General features: G+C 41.2%; 2 protein-coding genes across 2 annotated transcripts; both read left to right on the forward strand.

Annotated features, from left to right (window-relative positions):
• The first annotated feature begins 1,070 nt into the window (after positions 1–1,070).
• Positions 1,071–7,798, forward strand: LOC117295633 (uncharacterized PE-PGRS family protein PE_PGRS54-like). Its single transcript, XM_033778338.1, has 2 exons — positions 1,071–1,122; positions 2,255–7,798. The coding sequence occupies exons 1-2, from the start codon at positions 1,071–1,073 to the stop codon at positions 6,127–6,129; spliced, it is 3,927 nt and encodes a 1,308-aa protein (XP_033634229.1). The 3' UTR covers positions 6,130–7,798.
• Positions 7,799–11,383: 3,585 nt separating this feature from the next.
• On the forward strand, positions 11,384–18,372 carry LOC117295846. The gene is made up of 2 exons (XM_033778621.1): positions 11,384–11,819; positions 16,162–18,372. The coding sequence occupies exons 1-2, from the start codon at positions 11,771–11,773 to the stop codon at positions 16,971–16,973; spliced, it is 861 nt and encodes a 286-aa protein (XP_033634512.1). The 5' UTR covers positions 11,384–11,770; the 3' UTR covers positions 16,974–18,372.
• The last annotated feature ends 2,995 nt before the right edge of the window (positions 18,373–21,367 follow it).

The following is a 21,367-nucleotide window of genomic DNA, read 5'->3' on the forward strand; positions in this document are numbered from 1 at the left end:
CAAACTAAACCTGTCCGAAGTTAGAAAAAGAGTTTTGGTGAAATCGACTCCTGGACAGAGTTGACCTGGATCCGGGTCCCGTGGGGCCTGACCCATTTTTTGTCAGAGTGAGTCAAACATAGACACAATTCAAAATTAAAACTTTTCGGGGTAAGCCTGACCCAAAAATGAGTCAAGCCCCTGGGATGAGGATTTCGGGTCAATTCTGATCCTTTTTCTGTTTAAGGCAGATGTACATCCAAAAGCCGTTTGTTTTGTCCCATTTAAATACAAAAAGTCTACATGGCATTCGTCTACACCAGTCGAGGTTGAAACAAACAAGAAGTAGACAAGAACTTGACGACGAAATTAGGTTTCCAATACTTGTACCCATTCATTCTAGCAATCTGATGAGCATTTACAAATTCTGTCCACAATGTTTCATGCAGCAGATATTCTCGTTGTTTCATTCATTAAATATGGTATTTTAAAACAGACAACATTTGTTCATCAACTGTTCCAGCCAGGAAACACCCTGATAAATGAGGTACAAATTAGTCACCGCTAAAAACGACACATCCAAACTATTTCTCCATTTCATATTAGAACACCACTCCTGTATCATTCCAGTTGTCGGAAGCAATTACAATCGCTCAGCAAATCCCCAAGTTTCAATTAATTACCACCTGCTAAACCTGGATATGACAAGATACACGAAATTTCAAACTAACGGGTCAAGCTTGCCTTGCTTAAGATAAAAAGGATATTCCACAAAGGGAAAAAAAATAACTGCTGGCACGAGTTTAAGACGAGTCATTCCTTGACCTTCAAAAGGATAGATTGTGAATCACGCGTCTGTGGCTCACGATCAAGTATTACACTGTAAAAAAAAAAACGTAGAACGGAAGACAGGCGAAGCAAGCTTGGTGCCTTGGTGTTGTCATACTTTGCGTTCCTTCTTTAGAACACAAACCTCTGTATCAAGCTAGCAATTAGCTTTAAAGACAGGGACAGTGTACGGGCTCATGTCTTCTTACTTTAAGCATTGACATTGTATAAAAAAAGAACTCGGGCGAATCATAAAGCCCAAGATGGCGGCGATTTGGTTGCTGAAGTTGTTCCTTGTCTGCAGTCTGGCGTCTGGTAAGAGACATGATACATTTTTGTTGCCTTTTTTTAATGTTGATTGTGATTTTTTTGTAGAAATTTGTGAAAGGTATTAATTGAGTGGGCGACTTTAGGTTGATGCATAATGAAAATGGGACACCTGTTACTGGCAGGGTTGTTCTTACTCCCCGGATAGGTATGTTGTTGGGAAACAATGCACAAGTTTTTTCTTTATGAGGGAACTTTAAGCCATTGGACCCTTTCGGTACAGAAAAAAACAAAAAAAGTTCACAGATTTACAAATCATTTACAGGGTTTACAGAAGGTAATGGTGAAAGACTTCTCTTGAAATATTAGTCCATGTAATGCTTTACTTTTTGAGAAAACGGTAAAACAATATAAATTCTCGTTAGCGAGAATTACGGATTTCTTTTAAACACATGTCATGACACGGCGGAACGCGCGGAAACAAACGTGGGTTTTCCCGTTATTTTCTCCCGACTCCGATGACCGATTGAGCCTAAATTTTCACAGGTTTGTTGTTTTATATATAAGTTTCTACTTTTCTACTTTTCAAGCGTCGTCGTATTTTTTTCCCAGTATTTTTGTAGATATTTTAATTTGATTTTTGAGGTTGAACAAAGAGTTGACTATAGTGGGATTCGAACCAATGCTCTACCAACTGAGCTATCTAGCCCTATATTGGCAGTGTCCCTATTTTGTCAATATCTTTGTTCGGGGGTGCCCGTGTTTTAACTTGCAAACAATAGTTAATGGCCTCACGTTTCGACCCTAGCAGAGTCTTTCTCGAAGGCTAAATGATATTTTAACTTGTGATAACTTCATGACTGTGATCTTGACCTTCTAAGTTGATTGTGTACTGGACATTTTTTTTTTTTCAAAATAGTGTTATCAAATTCAAGGTAACTATACTTTGCTAACTATACATAAACTTATGTGTCGCGAGTGGATGGTCGTACAGGTTACTTTGATGCTATGTTGTATTAATGTTGGCGATAGTTTTTATTTTGTCTCTTGGGGTAGATGTGGGTGATTTTTTTTTTTTAGAAGTCTTGAAAAGGGGAGTTTTATTGGTGAAAGTCACTTCACAATACTTTTTTTTAGTTCGTGTTTATTTATTTATTTTGTTTTATTCATTTAATTACAGTCCCAACAGCAGGCTCAAATGACAACCTCGGGCCACCCACCCCTTCACCAGGAAGAACTCACAGCTTTAGTGTGCCGGTCGGAAGTATAATAAACACAGAGAAAGGCTTTCTACCAAGAGGTCCTACTATAACATTTCCTAATGGTAACGCTGGTGGCGCTCAACCGACCACACCATTCATTTTGCCGACTGTGAGGTCAAGTGTCACAAACGGACCGCTGGTAGATACAGAACCAGTCGGACGTGCTGGTGTAACACAAAAAGGCGGGAACGCGGGGACAAATGGCGCAACTGACACTGGAATGTCAAAAGGTGGCGCTATAATCCCAGCAGGGAACCCAAATACCCCAAACGTTGGAGTAGCTCCGGACTCAGGGGTTACAGGGACGGGGACAACGAACACACAACCAGGTGGTGGAACAGCAGCCGGAGTTCCGGATCCCGGGGTTAACGGAAACCCTGGCACAGGTACCTCTACTAATAATCCGGGTGTTAATTATCCGAGTGGTGGAACAACAAATGGAGCGTCTGGTACAAGCTTGAACGGACACCCTAAATCAGGAACGTCAAACACAAATCCAAGTGGTGGATCAGCAGCCGGAGTTCCGGATCCTGGGGTTAACGGAAGCCCTGGTTCGGGGACCTCTAGCAATAATCCGGGTGTAAATAATCTGAGTGGTGGAACAACGAATGGAGCTTCGGGTACAGGCGTGAACGGAAATCCTAAATCAGGAACGTCAATCACAAATCCAAGTGGTGGAACAGCAGCTGGAGTTCCAGATCCTGGGGTTAACGGAAACCCTGGTGCCGGGACCCCTAGCAAAAATCCGGGTGTAAATAATCCGAGTGGTGGAACAACGAATGGAACTTCGGGTACAGGCGTGAACGGAAATACGACAAACACAAATCCAAGTGGTGGAACAGCAGCTGGAGTTCCAGATCCTGGGGTTAACGGAAACCCTGGCGGGGGAACCTCTAGCAATAGTCCGGGTGTAAATAATCCGAGTGGTGGAACAACGAATGGAACGTCGGGTACAGGCGTGAACGGAAATACGACAAACACAAATCCAAGTGGTGGAACAGCAGCTGGAGTTCCAGATCCTGGGGTTAACGTAAACCCTGGCGGGGGAACCTCTAGCAATAATCCGGGTGTAAATAATCCGAGTGGTGGAACAACGAATGGAACGTCGGGTACAGGCGTGAACGGAAATACGACAAACACAAATCCAAGTGGTGGAACAGCAGCTGGAGTTCCAGATCCTGGGGTTAACGGAAACCCTGGTGCAGGGACCCCTAGCAATAATCCGGGTGTAAATAATCCGAGTGGTGGAACAACAAATGGAGCGTCTGGTACAGGCTTGAACGGAAACCCTAAATCAGGAACGTCAAACACAAATCCAAGTGGTGGATCAGCAGCCGGAGTTCCGGATCCTGGGGTTAACGGAAGCCCTGGTTCGGGGACCTCTAGCAATAATCCGGGTGTAAATAATCTGAGTGGTGGAACAACGAATGGAGCTTCGGGTACAGGCGTGAACGGAAATCCTAAATCAGGAACGTCAATCACAAATCCAAGTGGTGGAACAGCAGCTGGAGTTCCAGATCCTGGGGTTAACGGAAACCCTGGTGCCGGGACCCCTAGCAAAAATCCGGGTGTAAATAATCCGAGGGGTGGAACAACGAATGGAACTTCGGGTACAGGCGTGAACGGAAATACGACAAACACAAATCCAAGTGGTGGAACAGCAGCTGGAGTTCCAGATCCTGGGGTTAACGGAAACCCTGGCGGGGGAACCTCTAGCAATAGTCCGGGTGTAAATAATCCGAGTGGTGGAACAACGAATGGAACGTCGGGTACAGGCGTGAACGGAAATACGACAAACACAAATCCAAGTGGTGGAACAGCAGCTGGAGTTCCAGATCCTGGGGTTAACGGAAACCCTGGCGGGGGAACCTCTAGCAATAATCCGGGTGTAAATAATCCGAGTGGTGGAAAAACGAATGGAACGTCGGGTACAGGCGTGAACGGAAATACGACAAACACAAATCCAAGTGGTGGAACAGCAGCTGGAGTTCCAGATCCTTGGGTTAACGGAAACCCTGGTGCGGGGACCCCTAGCAATAATCCGGGTGTAAATAATCCGAGTGGTGGAACAATGAATGGAACTTCGGGTACAGGCGTGAACGGAAATACGACAAACACAAATCCAAGTGGCGGTACAGCAGCTGGAGTTCCGGATCCTGGAGTTAACGGAAACCCTGGCGGAGGCACATCTAGCACTAATCCGGGTGTAAATAATCCGAGTGGCGGAACAACGAATGGAACGTCGGGTACAGGCGTGAACGGAAATACGACAAACACAAATCCAAGCGCGACTGATCCTAGTGGTGGGGGAACGGCTAACGGGGTTCCGACTGGTGGGGCAGGAGGCAGCGTTCCGGGATCTGGAAATCCTGGTTCTGGATCACCAAACGTTCCGGGAACCCCAGTGAATGGGCCAGCAGCAGGAACCCCAGGAGTGAACACTAGTAATGGAAATCCGAACTCCGGGCTTCCGGGTAGCCCGACCAATGGAGGTAATGGCGGAAGTGCTGTCACTCTATCACCAATTGTGACTAAAATGAATAAACCTCTACTACCCACACCTGTAATGTTCGAAATACAACCCTTTGCTCCTCAACAAGGAGACGAAAATAGCAAGAGTTCAGAAGAGTCAGAAACGAACAAAAGGAAAAAGGGTTGGACCGGAACTGTTACCTCAGACGAGTCTGGGGGAACGGGAACCTCAACTGGGACCGGGGGAACTGGTGGGACTGTGGGAACTGGAACTTCGAGTGGGACTGGAGGAGCTGGAACCTCAAGCGGGACCGGTGGAATAGGTGGGACTGGGGGAACTGGAACTTCGAGTGGGACCGGGGGCACTGGAACATCAAGCGGGACCGGGGGAACCGGTTACCCAGGAGGCACCGGGGGTTTTGGGGGAACTGGGGGAACGGGAGCTACTGGTACGGGTAGTGGAGGGCAAGGTCGTACTGGAGGTTCGGGAGTTGGCACCGGAGCTGCCGGAGGAGCAGCTGGTAGGGGGACGGGAGGGACGGGAGGGACGGGAGGGGTGGGTGGCACGGGAGGCACAGGTGGAACTATGGCAGGAGAAGGTTCAGTTGGGCCTTTCGGGCCCGGTGTGGATTTTGGGTCGGAGGGATCAGTTGGCGGAGAAGGCACCTATGGCAATGGAGGAACTGATGGGAGAGGCGGTTACGGTGGAACTGGAACCGGAACTGGTACTGATACCGGCAGGGGTACAGGCACTGGTACCGGCTCCGGTACAGGAACTGGTACTGGAACTGGAACCGGAACATCAGGCTCTACCGGGTCAGGGACTGGGACTGCTAGCTCTGGTGGAAGGCCAGGCTTCGGTATTCCAGCTGGACGGGGAACCGCTGTCGGAATACCAACTCCTAGCCCGAGAGATCGGTTGACACGTCTTCCAGTTGACGGGAACGGTAGGATTCCGTCGGGACGCGGACAGAGCCCGAACCTGCCCGGGCAAAACCAGCCAGGTATCGGCGGGGGGACGGGGCAAGGAGGTGTCAAGCACGGTACAAGTGGTGTTTACGACGAAACACATCCCAGTGTTACGGTAGGGGGTATCGTCAACCACGTCAATGGACAGAATGACACATCGGGAAGGATTACCGGCGGGGCGATCGGTGGCGTAGTCGGGGGCCTCGCACTGATAGCCGGAGCGGCTGTTGGAGTTTACTTCATCAAAAAGAAACGTACCAATGTGCCACTGATCAACAAAGCAGGAACGTATGAAACAATCGAGATGAGCACACAAAGAGATTCGGTTCCACTGGAAACAGCCGAAGGGTAGTCTATTACAACACCCTTAAGACTGTTCTTATGGGTATCAATTAACAATCCATCCAATATACTATTGGGTTTACAAAGTAATTTTGAGTTAAAGGAACACATTGCCTTGGATCGGGCGATTTGGTCTTTAAAAAGCGTTTGAAACAGTTTTTTTTATGAAATGCAAATGGTTAGATAGATAATTTCAAAGTAGATCATAATGATCATCAAAGACATGCCTCGAAATTGCAAGGTTTTTCCTTTTACGTCGCGAAGAAACACGGTCGGCCATTTTGTCGAGCCCAAATTATGACTCCATAATGGCCGGCCGTGTTAGTTCGCGACGTAAAAGAAAAACCGTGCAGTTTGAAGTGATACTTGTGTGGATCATACATTCTACTTTTAGAGTAATTTTTGAACCCTTTTATTTCATAACGAACATAAAACTCTTTCACCAACGTCACATGCGGCTACACTTTGCACTTAATTTGACATTTTTGGAGTAAAAACTACTTTGTCAAAGGCAAATTAGGCTATGCCTCTTAGTTGTTAGAACCTTTGAATGTTTCCATCCTATGAAACTAACCTATGAAAATATCATTTCAAATGGTGGTCGTGTTTATGTTGTATCGCCAAAAATCCGGAGCGAATGTCCAAGCAGGAATTGAAACTCTAAATGGGAACACACACCCAAAGAAGCGTTACCGCGGTAACGCTTTTTTACACTTAAATGTTCTGGAGTTAACAGTGATATATTTTCAATAGCCGCAGCACTTCGTAAATACTGCGCACTTTGCTGCCTCAGTTTCCAGACTTAAAACCGAAGTCATAGTAAAGACCATTAAATAAAATGCAAGTTCAGCATGCATCGTCCACGATGTGCACTGCACAACCAACGTATTAATGTCATTTTTAGGATCATTGATGATGGCGTCGGTTGCATTGGGCCAGAATTTTACATTGAAATGTGCATCGATATCATTGCTTGACAAGGTATAGAAGACATTATTTTACTAGACATTGATTTTTTTCTTCTGAGAAAACTGAAGTCTATAACCATGTGTAACTGTCAATAGTATACACATTAAGGCCTAAATGATTTTGGTTGGAATCAGTTTTGCCTCAGTTTTTCAAAATAATTCCCGACTAATAATTCATATCTCGAGGAAAGTGCATAGGGAAAGGGTTGTTTTAAGAACTTCACTATCAGTCAATTTGTTTAACTTAAAATTGACCTTTACCAATCCTGTATTGACACCAAACTACTGAATAAATAGTTAAATATTTAGCACGGGAATCACGATGACAAGTTGCCATTGGAACCTAGTTAAATAATTCGTATGGAAACCAGGAAACACAGATAACACAGGAACTTCTGCAGCCCCTTGGATTGATAAAAAAAAAAAAATGTATTTTAAGAAATGATTAAAACGAAAAATAGAAAAGTTATATGAATTGAATAATTAAACAGCAAAGTTTTGATTGATTTTGTACAATTTCAAAGCTAATTTCAGGTTTCACACCGTCAATGTATCATAGAACGCAGGTGCCCGTGAAAGTGCGGGAGACTTTTTTATCACACGTTTAAGCGACGTAAGTGCTTATAGTTGTATGCGTTCGAGTAGCTTCCCTGAGTCGGCCCTGGTCTGCCCCGGTACGTTCGAATAGCTTTGACGGGGCTCACCCGGGTCAGCCCCCCCCCCCCCCCCCCCCCGTGCCCTGCTTGTGGAGTGGGCCACTTGGGGTGACCTGAGGTGCACGCCGTCACCACGGGAGGGCGAGTGTGATCGTTCGATTAGCTCTTGTCAGGGACTCACACGAGTGAGCACTGCGGGGTCGACCTAGGGAAGCTGAACGAACGCACCCATATCTTTGTCGCAAACACCCATTGCGCAAGCGCTAGTTGTTGAATGGGGCGCATGCTAGGCCAGAATGCACCTCATTCCACGCCGTACCGAGAACACACTGGCACCGAGTATTTGTGATCAGGTGAAAGGACACCTCAAAATGATTCAAAACCGATGAGACCTGGGGCCAATTTCATAGAGCTGCTTAAGCAAACAATTTGCTTAAGCACGAAAATAGCTGGCTTATTTTACACACGTTACTGGCCAAAATGTCATGCCATATACATTGCTCGAGACTGGTATTTAGCTGTTGTTTACTTAGCATAACAATTGAGTGGGGTCTTGGCCGATAATCTGATTTTACTAAGCAAGGAATTGTTTGCTTAATCAGATTGTTTTGCCTAAGCACCTCTATGAAATTGGGCCCTGACAAATATATTTAGATCATTACATCACTGCTTTGACTACAATGTAAAAAACTTGAAAGCTAACATTGATTTGTAGAAAAAAATGTGATATCAACCTGAAAAAAATAATAATAATAATACGAATAATTGTTTTTGAAATATCGCTGTGAATATTGACGTACTTTTAAAATCACTGCTATTTTTTAAGTGACGGTGTTTGTTAACGTTGAGGAAATTGTCAAAATATTGTCGGTTTTGACATTATAGTGTTTTGATTGTACAAATAACTAATTTAAAGGTATCAGTTTGAACTGTATAATAAAATAAGTGTGAAGTAGTTATGCTATGTTTAACAATGCACATAGAAACACTGTATAATACACATGCGATTTTGTGCATCATTTTATGGGGGAAATTAGATTAATTTTTCTATTGGCCCCGTATTTAAGAACACGAACATCTCTACATAATTCCATATGACACATTTATAAGTTACCCTTTCTGTTTTGTTCCTGATCTGAATAAGTAAACCATACTTAATTACAGACCATACGGTTGGAGTTCGAACTGCATAGTATACGAACTTGATTTTGGAGTATTATCGGCTGTAGACCAATGATCGTATTCGGTGTGACAATAAACCAAATCAAAGTAACTACAACTCTAAAAACTACCGAGTCAGCACTGACCCGGGTCCTAGTTCTGTTCAGCGGGAACTGGGTTAGTTTGTCCCAGAATCTATAAACGGGGTCAAAATAACGCAGAACCCGAGTTGGAAGACAGTTAAAGAAAACGGTTCAGGTTAATCTGACCCGGATTGAGTCAGGCCACATTGAACCAGGATCCAGGTCAACACTGACCATGAATGTTTTAGAGTGAAGTAGGGGCTACTGCGACCCACCCAGGTTTGATGTTTTGGACCCGGCAGCTCAAAAGTACTGGTCAATCAGTCCTTGTCGGTGGTTTCTTAAAGAGTAAACAAACAAATAATACCGATTGGTTAGAGAACAAGTTAAGTGCAAGTGGAACCAGAAATAAATAACTTCAAATACGCTAACAGAGTTTATTTGTGGAACGTTGTATTAACTGTGACAATTCGGCAATAAATTTCTTTCAGTCAAATATTATATGGAGTTAAAGATTGTGTTTGTTTTGCAGTCGCCTCATAGGTTTTAAAGTGAATAACTTAGTTGTAAAACAACGACAACGACAATGACAACGACAACGACAACGACAACGACAACGACAACGACAACGACAACGACAGCGACAGCGACAACGACAACGACAACGACAACGACAACGACAATGACAATGACAATGACATGGACAGTGACAGCAACGTCATTATCATGGACAGCGACAGCGACAATGACATCGACAGTGACAGCAACAGTGACAGTGACAGTGACACCGACAATGACAGTGACAGCAACAACGACAACGGCAGCAGCAGCAGTACCAGCAGCAGCAGCAACAAAAACAACGACAACAAAATCATACAGTTCACACTCGATACAAACGTATGGCAAACAATATGACCAGTAACTTTAAATGACACTCAACCACGCCCTATGTAGCGAGAAACCACGCCTTTTTGAAACATCACTAAATTAGTTTAAGGAACACGTTGCCTTGGATCGGTCGAGTTGGTCTTTGAAAAGCGTTTGTAACCGTTCATTTTAAAATGCATATGATTAGAAAGATGTTTTAAAAGTAGAATACAATGATCCACACACCTTTGCCTCGAAATTGCGTGGTTTTCCTGTTACTTTGCGAACTAACACGGTCGGCCATTAATGGGAGTCAAAAAATTGACTCCCATAAGGGGCCGACCGTGTTTGTCGAAGAGGTAAAAGGAAAACCACGCAATTTCGAGCGATACTTGTGTGGATCTTTATATTCTACTTTTAAAATATCTTTCTAATCATATGCATTTTATAACAAACGGTTACAAACGCTTTTCAAAGACCAACTCGACCGATCTAAGGCAACGTGTTCCTTTAACCCCACGTGGAACATTTGATTGGAAACACGTGAATAAAAGAATGCAACCTTTATTAGAACCACAACTTATTCGTAAGACATTGTGTATTTGTGTGCCGACTATAATGTACACTGAATTATAACCAGAGCAAAAAAAAATAAACAATCCCGCTTGCACCTGTTCTCGATTGTAGCTCGGACTACATTCAGGTATCAGTCAACAACTTATTTGTAAGTACCACACAAATAAGTGTTTCTATTATTGAAAACATACCAGTTTTAATAAATTGTGCTCCATGTGGAGTGTTACCAAACAAGAAGAAGCATTATACATAACAAAGCGAACCCCCAAATTCAAACCCAAAAATGATGTATTTTTTAAAGAAAAACATATGAGTGAAAAAAAAAAGAATGTATTCAGATGAATTAAAAACTTATTATGTGAGTTGCGGATGAACTACTGAGTAAAAACAAAACAAAAATTGAAGAGACACAAAGAGAAACGCATGTTGTTGCGACGAACGAATAACCATTAACCCTTGTTACTAGGCGTATTGACCTGACCTGACGGCCAAAATGTCTGACTAAAAAACTGTTTAACAAAGAACCGAAGAACAGATACGCACAAAATTCATAACAATAATTAACATTTTAATAAAAACAAAAAATAGTAATAACATGATAGCTCAATAGCTTAAACATTAAACTGTGAACCGCAAATATGTGAAGACACAGTTTGTCATGACGCATAACAAAGCCCAATAAATGCCAATCGATCATTTTGAAACAGATAAGGGGAAATGTCAAATGTGATCGAACAAATTCGATAGAAGTTTCAACCAGGAGACCGACGCGTGAACTATGCATAACTATCGGTTACTTCATGTGACATTCAAGTTTATCTTTTTCCTCTCTTTCTTATATTTCTTTTAACCCGTTGAGAGTGAAGGTGGAAGACAGAAACAGATGACTGCTCTTATAAGTTTGCTCCTTGGCCTTTAACACTTCCCCGAAGCTTGTCTTAAAGACGTGACGGCTCCCTGTAGGTGCTCAACTCTACACGGACCCCATCTCTCTTCTAATTCTACGCAAACTGTGGGGGGACTCCTGCCTGCAAGACAAGATCCACTGACAGGAAAACAAAACACAGCGGATGTGGGACCTTAACTCGGGGGGCTTCTTCTGGCCGGCAAGCGACAGCAGCAACTAAACTACGCTCCCAATAATGAAGAGACTACTATAATTCGATTAGGTCTCGTGTACGGTGAGGCGCTCTGGATCAACTTCAAGCTGCGGAAGGACCGTCTATTTTTTTCAAGTGGACGACCCATAAACCGCACTTGGTGTGGTAGAGACCCACTTAAACTCTCTTTTGTTTTCAAAGCTTCGGGAGGTCCAGACATAGGACAGGAATCGAGCCGACATGTCTTCCCGTGGACAAACCTCTCTCCTCGTGACGGTGATTTTGATGGGTAAGTCTGGCATGTTTATTAGCCAACAATGCTGACTTTTTTTTTTTTTTTTTTGCGATTCATCCCCTATGCTTAACGCAGTCATTCACAGTCAGCGCCATTGGGCGTAGCGTGAGTAAGAAGGGGATGGGGGTTAAATTTAAGTGAATGACGCAAATGGGGAAACGTCTGGGTAAGGAAACGCGACACGTGAGCATGGTTGAGCATGATTCAGAGACCTCAGGAAGAGAGTATTAACGATATGTTCTTATTTATAAACCAACTCAACCGCAAGACGTGAATAACGTTTAAATAATTTTGGGTTGAACAAAGAACAAGTGACTAGATTTGGACTTGAACCCGCGACCCCCAGTTTAACATGGCGACATGCTTCCAGAGTGAGCTATACTACAGCCCATTGTTAGCTTTCCCCTTTCTCCTTTTTTTGTCAATATTTGTGTTGTTTAATGTTTGAAGCCCCGCATGGTGTTAAGAATAAGAATAGTAAACTTGTGCGTACAAACATGTAGGTCCATAGTCTCTGTGTTACTTGTAAAAACTATTAAAAGGCAGTGGACACTATTGGTTACTCAAAATGATTTTAGCATAAAACCTTACATGGTAACGAGTAACGGGGAGCTGTTGATAGTACATTGTGAGAAACGGCTCCCTCTGAAGTAACGTAGTTTTCGAGGATGAAGTAATTTTTTTTCCACGAATTTGATTGCGATACCTCACAGTTAGATTACAAGGTTTCGAAATCAACCATCCCGAAGCACACAAATTCGGGTGACAAGGTTGTTTCTTTTTCTTTCATTATTATCTCGCAACTTCGACGACCAATAATTGAGCTCAAGTTTTCACAAGTGTGTTATTTTATGCAATATGTTGAGAAACACAGAGTGAGAAGACTGGTCTTCGACAATTATCAATAGCGTCCAGTGTCTTTAAAAACACTGGCCCTATTGGTAATTGTTAAAGACCAGTCTTCTCACTTGGCGTATCTCAACATATGCATAAAATAACAAACCAGTGAAAATTCGAGCTTGATTGGTCTTCGAGGTTGCGAGATAACTATGAAACACGAAGTTGTGTGCTTTCAGATGCTTGATTTCGAGACCTCAAATTCTAAGCTTGAGGTATCGAAATCAAATTCGTGAAAAATTAATTCTTTCTTGAAAACTACGTAACTTCGGAGGGAGCCGTTTCTCACAATGTTTTATACAACCAACCTCTCCCCATTACTCGTTATTAAGTGAGGGTTTATGCTGATAATTATTTTGAGTAATTACCAACAGTGTCCACTGTGTTTAAATACAACGTAACGTTTTTCCTTCACCCTATCATTTCAAAAAAGGAACCCCATTATAAAAACAAAAACAAAACATTTTTATAAGGCATATGTCATAACACCGTATATAATTGCATTATATTTCGTATAGGAACTCTACTACAGACAAGATGTAATAATAAAATAAATAACTGATTTTAGTAAGAACATCATCAACAAATTTAGAACAAGTTCCTCACATGTTATTGTTTATTCATTACGTTTGATTAAGCTATCGTAACATAACCGAATCAACAAATGCAAACGCCTGGCAACTTTCGTTTAATCTAGCACCCTCCTCGGTTCAGTATAAACGTAATTTCGCTTTGTTTTGTTTATTTAAAATAAGACCAAGTATGGACTAGGGTTTGTTGAACAGTTGTACATGCACATCGATCCTTAGTGGTGTATTTCTGGGAAAATAACATAGCATATTGAGGTTGGAGATGACGGAGACCTTAGCAACATTCCAGTGACCTTGGATGAACAATTCCATCTGATAGACAACATTTGTTAAATCGTTCACTAAAAGGTCACTCAACGTTCGGAGACCGAACACCAACATAACAAACGACGTGTTCGTCTGCTGTTCATATCATTATAATAATAACAACTTCATTATCAAATATGTGATGCTATCATAGCCAATACTTGGTATCCCCCTACTCCTACAAATTATATACAATTACAAACTGTATAAAGTTTTGTTTCCTGTCTATAATCTGAACAGATTAGAGCAATGGTGTGCTATTTGCAGTAACGGTATTTCACATACCAACCATTGAAAGAGTGCCATAATCTGATAACAATACCAAATTCCCCACCACGATCATACAAAGGCAGCATAGTTAACACTAAAAGAGGGCGGGGGGTAGAATGTCTTAATTTAGGCATGAACATATCAGTTATTTCGAACTGGAATAATCATTAGTACAATGGTTGGGAAGCATGATACAGTTCAAGGCATTTCAGAAGTTGAGCATTAGGAGGGGAGAAGGCAAGTATTGCACAGTATCGGTCGGCCTTGGGAGCAGATGCAGAAGGGATGGGATGATGTGGCAAGGCGTGTATACTGCGAGTGGAGGTTGGTCTGAGAGAAGAGACAAGTGAGATACCTTCTGGCCACGAGATGCCAGTCATTTTAGTCGACCAGAAATTATGAGAAAAGCCCTGTCAGAAATTCACACAGTTATTAGGGATATTACGACCATTATGAACTAGCCAAAATAAGAAAAGGGCCGTATGGTAACTGTTCAAAATAAACAACTACAACATAAGTGCTGACGAGAGTTTTTGTATTTAAAAAGGTAATCTTGAAAGTAAGTTTTTTTTTTTTTTTTTTTTTTTTTTTAAATAGTGACTCTCCATCACATCCCAAGCTGATTTGAGTTCAACCCCATATGGTAAACAGATTATTAAGAATAGGTACTTATGAGTTTTATATATTTTCAGATTTTGGTTCGGCTCTGCAGAGAACAGCTAAATTGTTTACTGTTCCAATTCGTCTACAAAAGGTCATACACAAGACCTGGAAATACCTATTAGATGTTTCATTGTTATTTCCGTCCAGTTTATTAACAAGGTCATTATTGCGGGAAGCCGGGGGGGGGGGGGGCACCCCAAACTTAGGTTTACATCCTAACCGCCCTCTGTTGAAGACTGGTTTTTGACAATTACCAATAGTGTCCAGTGTCTTCAAGCAAGGTGTGATGTCTATGGTGATAATGACTTATTTTAAGATGAATTTTTTTTTTTAATCGATCGTTGACGATTTTGATTTGTAAACTACAACTTGATAAAGAACGGGTTATACAAGAAATCTGTCCCTCGTTTTTGTCAATCCAAATAAATTTGCAAAACATAAAATGGTGACCATGAAAACAAAAACTTGCTTTCTTAAAAGCTAGGCCAACATCACAATTAGGTTCATCCTTTTGCCGGACTGTTGACAATGGAAGTGGCTTGAAAGATCCACTATATTAATAATTGCAACATCCCGCTTTTTGAAACTTAATGGCCCCATTCACACGGCTAATTTCCTCTCGAACCTTTGGATGGCCTACATTAAAGTGTTTGGTGCGGGTAGACCCTTGGAAGGAACACTCTGGATGTCTAGTATCCCAGACCGGAAACCAAAGTAGATATTAAGATAAACGTGAGAAATATAATTTCAGGTTTGCTTAGTGGGAGATTTAAAGGGAAGGTACACGTTTTGTAATTACTAAAACAAATACTAACTTAAAAACTGACTTCGTAACGAGCATTGGAGAGCTGCTGATAGTATTGTGAGAAACGGTTCGCTCTGAAGTAGCATAGATTTTGAAATAGAGGTAATTTCTCACTAAAATAATGAACGACTTCTAGCTAGTCTAACAATGGTGTTTTTTCTTTCATCATTTTCTCCCAACTCCGATGACCAATTGAGCTCAAATTTCCACAGGTTTGCTATTTTATGCATATGTTGAGATACACCAAGTGCAAACACTGGTCTTTGACAATTACCAATAGTGTACATTCCCTTTAAACCCAGATGATAGAAACTCGTTTGCCATGTACGTTGTTTTTATTAGGGTTCATACCAGACGCAATATTAGATGATTATTCACTGTATAATCGATGGTGTTGTTAATACTGGACTCACAAGCACTTACTCTCTGTACAAAACGCCCGTGTTACAAATAACCGAGATTCCAGGAACCTTGAGGCTTGACCCGATCTGAGTTATTATCGACCTATAGATTGTTTGACCCATAAATGGATCTAACTATACGCAGAATCCGAGTTAAAATTGCATTTCTTTTAAACTTGTTTTCGTGGTCAACCTGACACAGAAATGGTTTAGGGCGAGTGCAATGCGTTTAAAACGGGGTTTGTACACATTTACTCCATGGTTTATTCTCAAATATAGATACACAACAAACACAATTCAAAAATTAGTACATTTGTGTAGTTCAACACCATGGTGTCAATGTTGCAGTGTACCGAACTCAAACAAACACCCATTTTCATTATGTCCTTTGTTTTCATTGACAGTGTTGCTGCAATGCTTCCAGGCCGCCCCTTTAGCTGAAGGCTCTGGGAGTCAAGTTCCCCAGCTGGTATCAGGCGGAGTTGCTCTCAGTCCAAGATGGTCTGAAATCGTCATAGACCAGGAAGGAAGTGGTGGCGAGTCCGAAGCGTCACAGTTCTCATCGACTTCGGATATTCTCTCGCAGTCGAGTAGTCTTGAACCGTCAAGCGAAGTTCTGAGCAGCTCCGACACCGCCGAGGCTTACGGCACATCCAGTGAAGGCGATTCCGATTTTGTGATCGAAGAATCCGGTGTCGATAACGAGGAGTCGATACTGATTCAGACGACGACGATTTGGCAGGAGTTAGACGATAACGATTTTGACCTGGACGGTGGGGCTGGGAATGAAGTCGGTCAGGAAGGAGGGGAGGAGCCTGGCACTGACCAGGAGGAGGGGGATAATGTCGACAATGAAATCATGAATGTCACACCAACAGAAGCCGAGACGACAACGTCTGTTGACGACAACGCCATCCCCGGTGGTGTACGCAACAGCCCGATTGAGTCTGGCGAACAGGAGAGTAACAACTTGAACATCATCTCGAATGTACTTGGGAACGAGGTTGGGGATCACGAAGGCCGAGTCAAGGGGGGCGTCGGGACGCCTAACGAGCCGAATGAGACCAGTGAAAGCAGCGGCATACCAGGCTCGGGTGTCATGGCGGTGGTTATGTTTGCTGCAGCGATCGGAGTTGGTGCATTGATTAGTTTCATCATGTTTAGCGTGTCTAGATTCTTTAAGAAAACTACCTCCCGTAACAACGACCCCAAATAAATCAGAAAAACTCTGCGGACATTTAGTTAGAGTACTAGACCAGACGTTTAATTGGTTGTCTTTCTACGAACATAAAAACATGCAGTCAAGTGTATTCATTCGGATACATTTCACACAATTGTTGTACATTTTTTACCTTTAAAAATATACTAATTTCCAAGTGAGGAAGGATGTTTTCATCATTAGACTTTGCTTTAAAATTATGAAGGTTCTTGTAAAAAAGAGGGCACATCAACGAACATTTAAAAAAACATGCTCTCTTGTAAAAAAGGTAATTATTTACGTTTGTCAATTGCCATTGATGAAGGTTGATAGAGCTAAACCAGAAGAATTTTGCCCGTAACAAGATTGATTTGTATTACATGGTAACTGAAGCCAACAAATATGTACATTGCCTTTGGATTGTGCGCTTTCTTGTCTATTAGAATGTTCAGAAAGAATGTTTGTCAAAAAATTACTGTTTTAAAGTAGAATGTAATTATATTCTACAAAATGGTCCCTTAAATCCATTGTGTTGTTCTTTTGAATTGAACACATAGAACACAGCCAGGTATATGTAAAACTAAAATATCGCTTTCTCAAAATAGCGGACTAGATCGTGAAACAGTTTATTACCTTCGGTCCGTTTATTTAAATTTTTCAATGTCATGTTATTGTAATTTAAAAGACTGGTTGACTAAGGTCATTGGCTTAGGTCATTTCATTGCACTGAACTTTAACCTGTGATCTCTGGAGATGGGGCAAGTTATTACATAAGACACTAGCACGCGTATGCGGCCTCTGTTGACCGGTCCTTATTAATTATGTAGCGCCAATTTCACCCAATTGTGACCGGTACCATGCTACACCAGTCTATACCAACGTGTAAATGTTGGGCAAATATTGGGTGAAGGTAACTGAAGATTTTTAGGGGATGGAAACGTCTCGCAGGACAAAGGTTTAAAACAATATTCCGGAAAACATATATCCACTGAGCTTTGCAGCACAACATATTGGTATTCGTAGGAATGTTTAAAGAACATGTCATCAAGGCAATTTACAGACAGGGTGAACATCAATCCACATGATAATGTCAATATATTTGGTTGAATGTACAGTAGGGTAGTAAGACAAACAAAAATGCATGCTGAATTATAAGTGCTTCTTTTCGCTTGCGTGACATGGCCTTTATGATTCAAACCCTGATTGGACCATGCTCCTATGTTGATGCATTGGACAGCAATGAATAAAACAAAAACAAAATACACAAATGATCGTTAATATCAATGTATAGAATAGTTGTATTGTCATTCATAATTGCTTGACAATGTGTATATAAAATTGCCTGGTATTTTTCATTTTAAGAAAAGTAACGTGCAGGTTTTAAAAACTCAAATAAAAAAACTTAACAAACGTTAAAGCGATGTTTGTTTTATTCTGTTTGTCTGTTTTAAATCATTTTGGAACTCCTTTAGCAGTAAAGCAAACGAAGAAGTGTTAAAAAAAAACAGAAAGACAGCAATTGCTATTGAATGTTTTTAGTTTTTCGAAAAACCTTATTTTTTACTCGATAATTACGAAAAGTTCAGAAGTGTACACATATCAAAATTACATTAAAATGGTGAACAAGTGCATTATAAACAAGTAAAAATACAATTTCTGTTGAAAACATTCCGCTCAGGTAGCTGTTTAATAGAATGTCACTGGATGGGAGAACAAATTTAAATTCAATAGTTATAAGAATGGAACCTCCATTGAAGTCGCAAACTTTGCTTAAAGGGACATTACATAGTTGTTTTTGCCAACAAATCGGTGGCTGGCAGTGTAGGCACTTTATGTAATACACCACATACATCAACTGACAAACCTCTTGAAGTTTGAGATCGATTGGCCATCTGGGTCACGAGAAAATATTGAAAACCCGGTTACACAATTGCAGGACATTGTTGCAAAAACTAATACGAATAAAACGCTCAGGGAGCGATACATTTGACAATTCAGACACATTCGGTACTTAATTTGTAATATAAACGACTTTCAACGCTTACTGTCGTGGAGTATGAACCATTTGTATACAATTTAAACATGAAATGGGTGTGTTTAACTACTTTTTTAATTTGTTTTTTTATTTTTTATAATTACGTGTCTCTCTGTCAAGTAACGAAGTACAAGAGGAAAACTGAGTGAATGTTAATAAAAGCGGGTTTGCAGCCATACACATTTGCCTATAGCGGAAATTGAACCTGCGACCTCCGAATCACCTAACACGAATTGAACCATCAATCCTTTTTTGGCAGTCTCCTTATTGTGTCTTTAGTTTAGGAGTCACACACAAGTGTACGATATAACCTTGTCTCCATTCCTTAAAGTATGGCGGTGAATCTATTGTGAGATGCTCATTTACTTGTTTTGCATAACAACAACTAAAGTTGCATAAGTCTTATACTTTTTCAGTAACAATACAGTTCAAACCCGTGGCTGATAAATTGAATTGTTAACTTGCGGAAACTGACTCATTGCCTTCGTCACTAATTAGGTCTTCCTATTTTGGACTTGGTTGCAATGGTGGGTTTGGGGATAACACATCAGAGACATACACATACATGTGCATGGTCGGCTTTACGTATAAGAAATGTTTGTTGCTCATCATGTTTTATAAATAGGAGCTCTGACGTACAGGAAAGTATACAAGCAGATTTTTATCTCGTCATTCTCCCTGTGTGCGATGACTAGTGCGTTACTAAATGGTTTCAGAATAGTTTACCATTTAACCTCGCGTTGGTTTCAATTACTTCAATGAGAGACCTATAAATTTTGTGAAAAATGAAAAGATTCATTACAATTTTTTTTTTTTCCGCTTGACGCTATATGGTAAAGTTAGTATACATCATTATCTTGGAAATTACTTATAAGACTTAAGTGGGTAGATGGGTATACGTTTAATTAAACCTAACGATATGGCCTCCCTTAATAATACCAATATGGTTCAATACGCATGTTTTGATTTTTAAAACGGCTATTTAGCTAATCCCAAGCACTAATATCAACCGAATAAGGGGTGGGGGTGGGGACCATAGACGTCTGAAAGCCAGTTACTCGAGCTAATTTCTTCTTCTGGGAGATACAATTTGTAAAATTCCATTGTGACCGAAGAGCGAGCCAACTCTCCATTTTTGCGCACGATTTATGAAAACCATTTACATTCCTTGATTGTCATTTTCGTTTTTACTTTATGAAATAGCTTTAGTCCGGTTGGAAGTGGTGGATGGGGGGGGGGGGGGGGGGGGCGGTCACGCACTCCATTGATACTTTTGTCTAACTTACTATTTGAAGGTGTCCAGTTAATTTTGAGGTTTCCAATGTTGAATAAATTGGTACATGGCGTCATTTGGCGGCCATCTTGTTGGCGGCCATCTTGGATTTTGACAAACAAATTATAGTCAGCGTAAGTTTTGAGCCAGACACCACACAAAAACAATTTAATCCATTCAGTTAGAAAACAAACCCATGGGGCGCATAGGAATCCACACTCTTTTCCACCTCACTACTTTAAGAAACTCTTCACGAGACTGTACCTTACATAATCTAACCTCTTGACCTCGAGTCACCGGAAGTCGGGTCAGACAGTGAGTAATGACCGGAACTTTACATAACCTCATTATTTAACACGAGGTCTACCACCTGGCTCTCTCTATGTTTGTTTCTAAACCTAAACATTGCAAATTGTAACCATTTTAGGTAAAAGAAAGCAAATTTTAAAGGAAAATCATCATAGAAAATCAGAAATGAGACATTAATGTTGCTCAAGACTAAAGTAAGCTGCCCCTCCATTTAAAGGTTAAAGCCAAACTGAATGAACAGTTTCCGTTCAGTAATTCAATCAAAAACTGTTTGAAAGTGAGCGCCACATTAATAATGTGTTTGTGTTTGTAAGTAATTTCGACAGGAAGAAAATAACCGTGTATCCAGGAAATCACAACTTAATTTGAGAATTCTGTTTCCAATAAAGGCTCGATTTTGTTAGCTTCTATAAAATGATTACATAAAGGTTAAAGTTTATACTACGTCTAAACTATTACAATCTGGTTAAAATGATAATTGTATGTGGGGAATTACTGTTTGATGTTTGTCTGTTTTTTTTTGTTTTTTTTCGTTTTTTTTTTCTTGTTTTCTTTTTTTTTCTTGGGGGGGGGGGGTTGTTTAAGTACACGTAACTTTGAAGACAAAAGACTCAGTAGCATTTATAAAAGAACGTTATGCTGTCAAAATAAAATCTCACTGACTGCGAAGGTCATGCTGGCACAAATCCTCCCCAGTAGTGTTCCCTCTCTGAAATGAAATAAAACCCCAAACAATGGCAGATGGCGTAATTAAAAATAAATCATTTGGGGAAGTTGTAGACAAAATTGCATAAT

This window comes from Asterias rubens, chromosome 10 (assembly GCF_902459465.1).
Source record: "Asterias rubens chromosome 10, eAstRub1.3, whole genome shotgun sequence".
Taxonomy (NCBI): domain Eukaryota; kingdom Metazoa; phylum Echinodermata; class Asteroidea; order Forcipulatida; family Asteriidae; genus Asterias; species Asterias rubens.

Excerpts from the sequence above, each read along its gene's own strand:
- LOC117295633 (XM_033778338.1), top strand. The coding sequence starts at position 1,071 with ATGGCGGCGATTTGGTTGCTGAAGTTGTTCCTTGTCTGCAGTCTGGCG. Across the intron at positions 1,123-2,254 it reads TGTCTGCAGTCTGGCGTCTG|TCCCAACAGCAGGCTCAAAT; the intron begins GTAAGAGACATG and ends ATTTAATTACAG.
- LOC117295846 (XM_033778621.1), top strand. The coding sequence starts at position 11,771 with ATGTCTTCCCGTGGACAAACCTCTCTCCTCGTGACGGTGATTTTGATG. Across the intron at positions 11,820-16,161 it reads CGTGACGGTGATTTTGATGG|TGTTGCTGCAATGCTTCCAG; the intron begins GTAAGTCTGGCA and ends TTTCATTGACAG.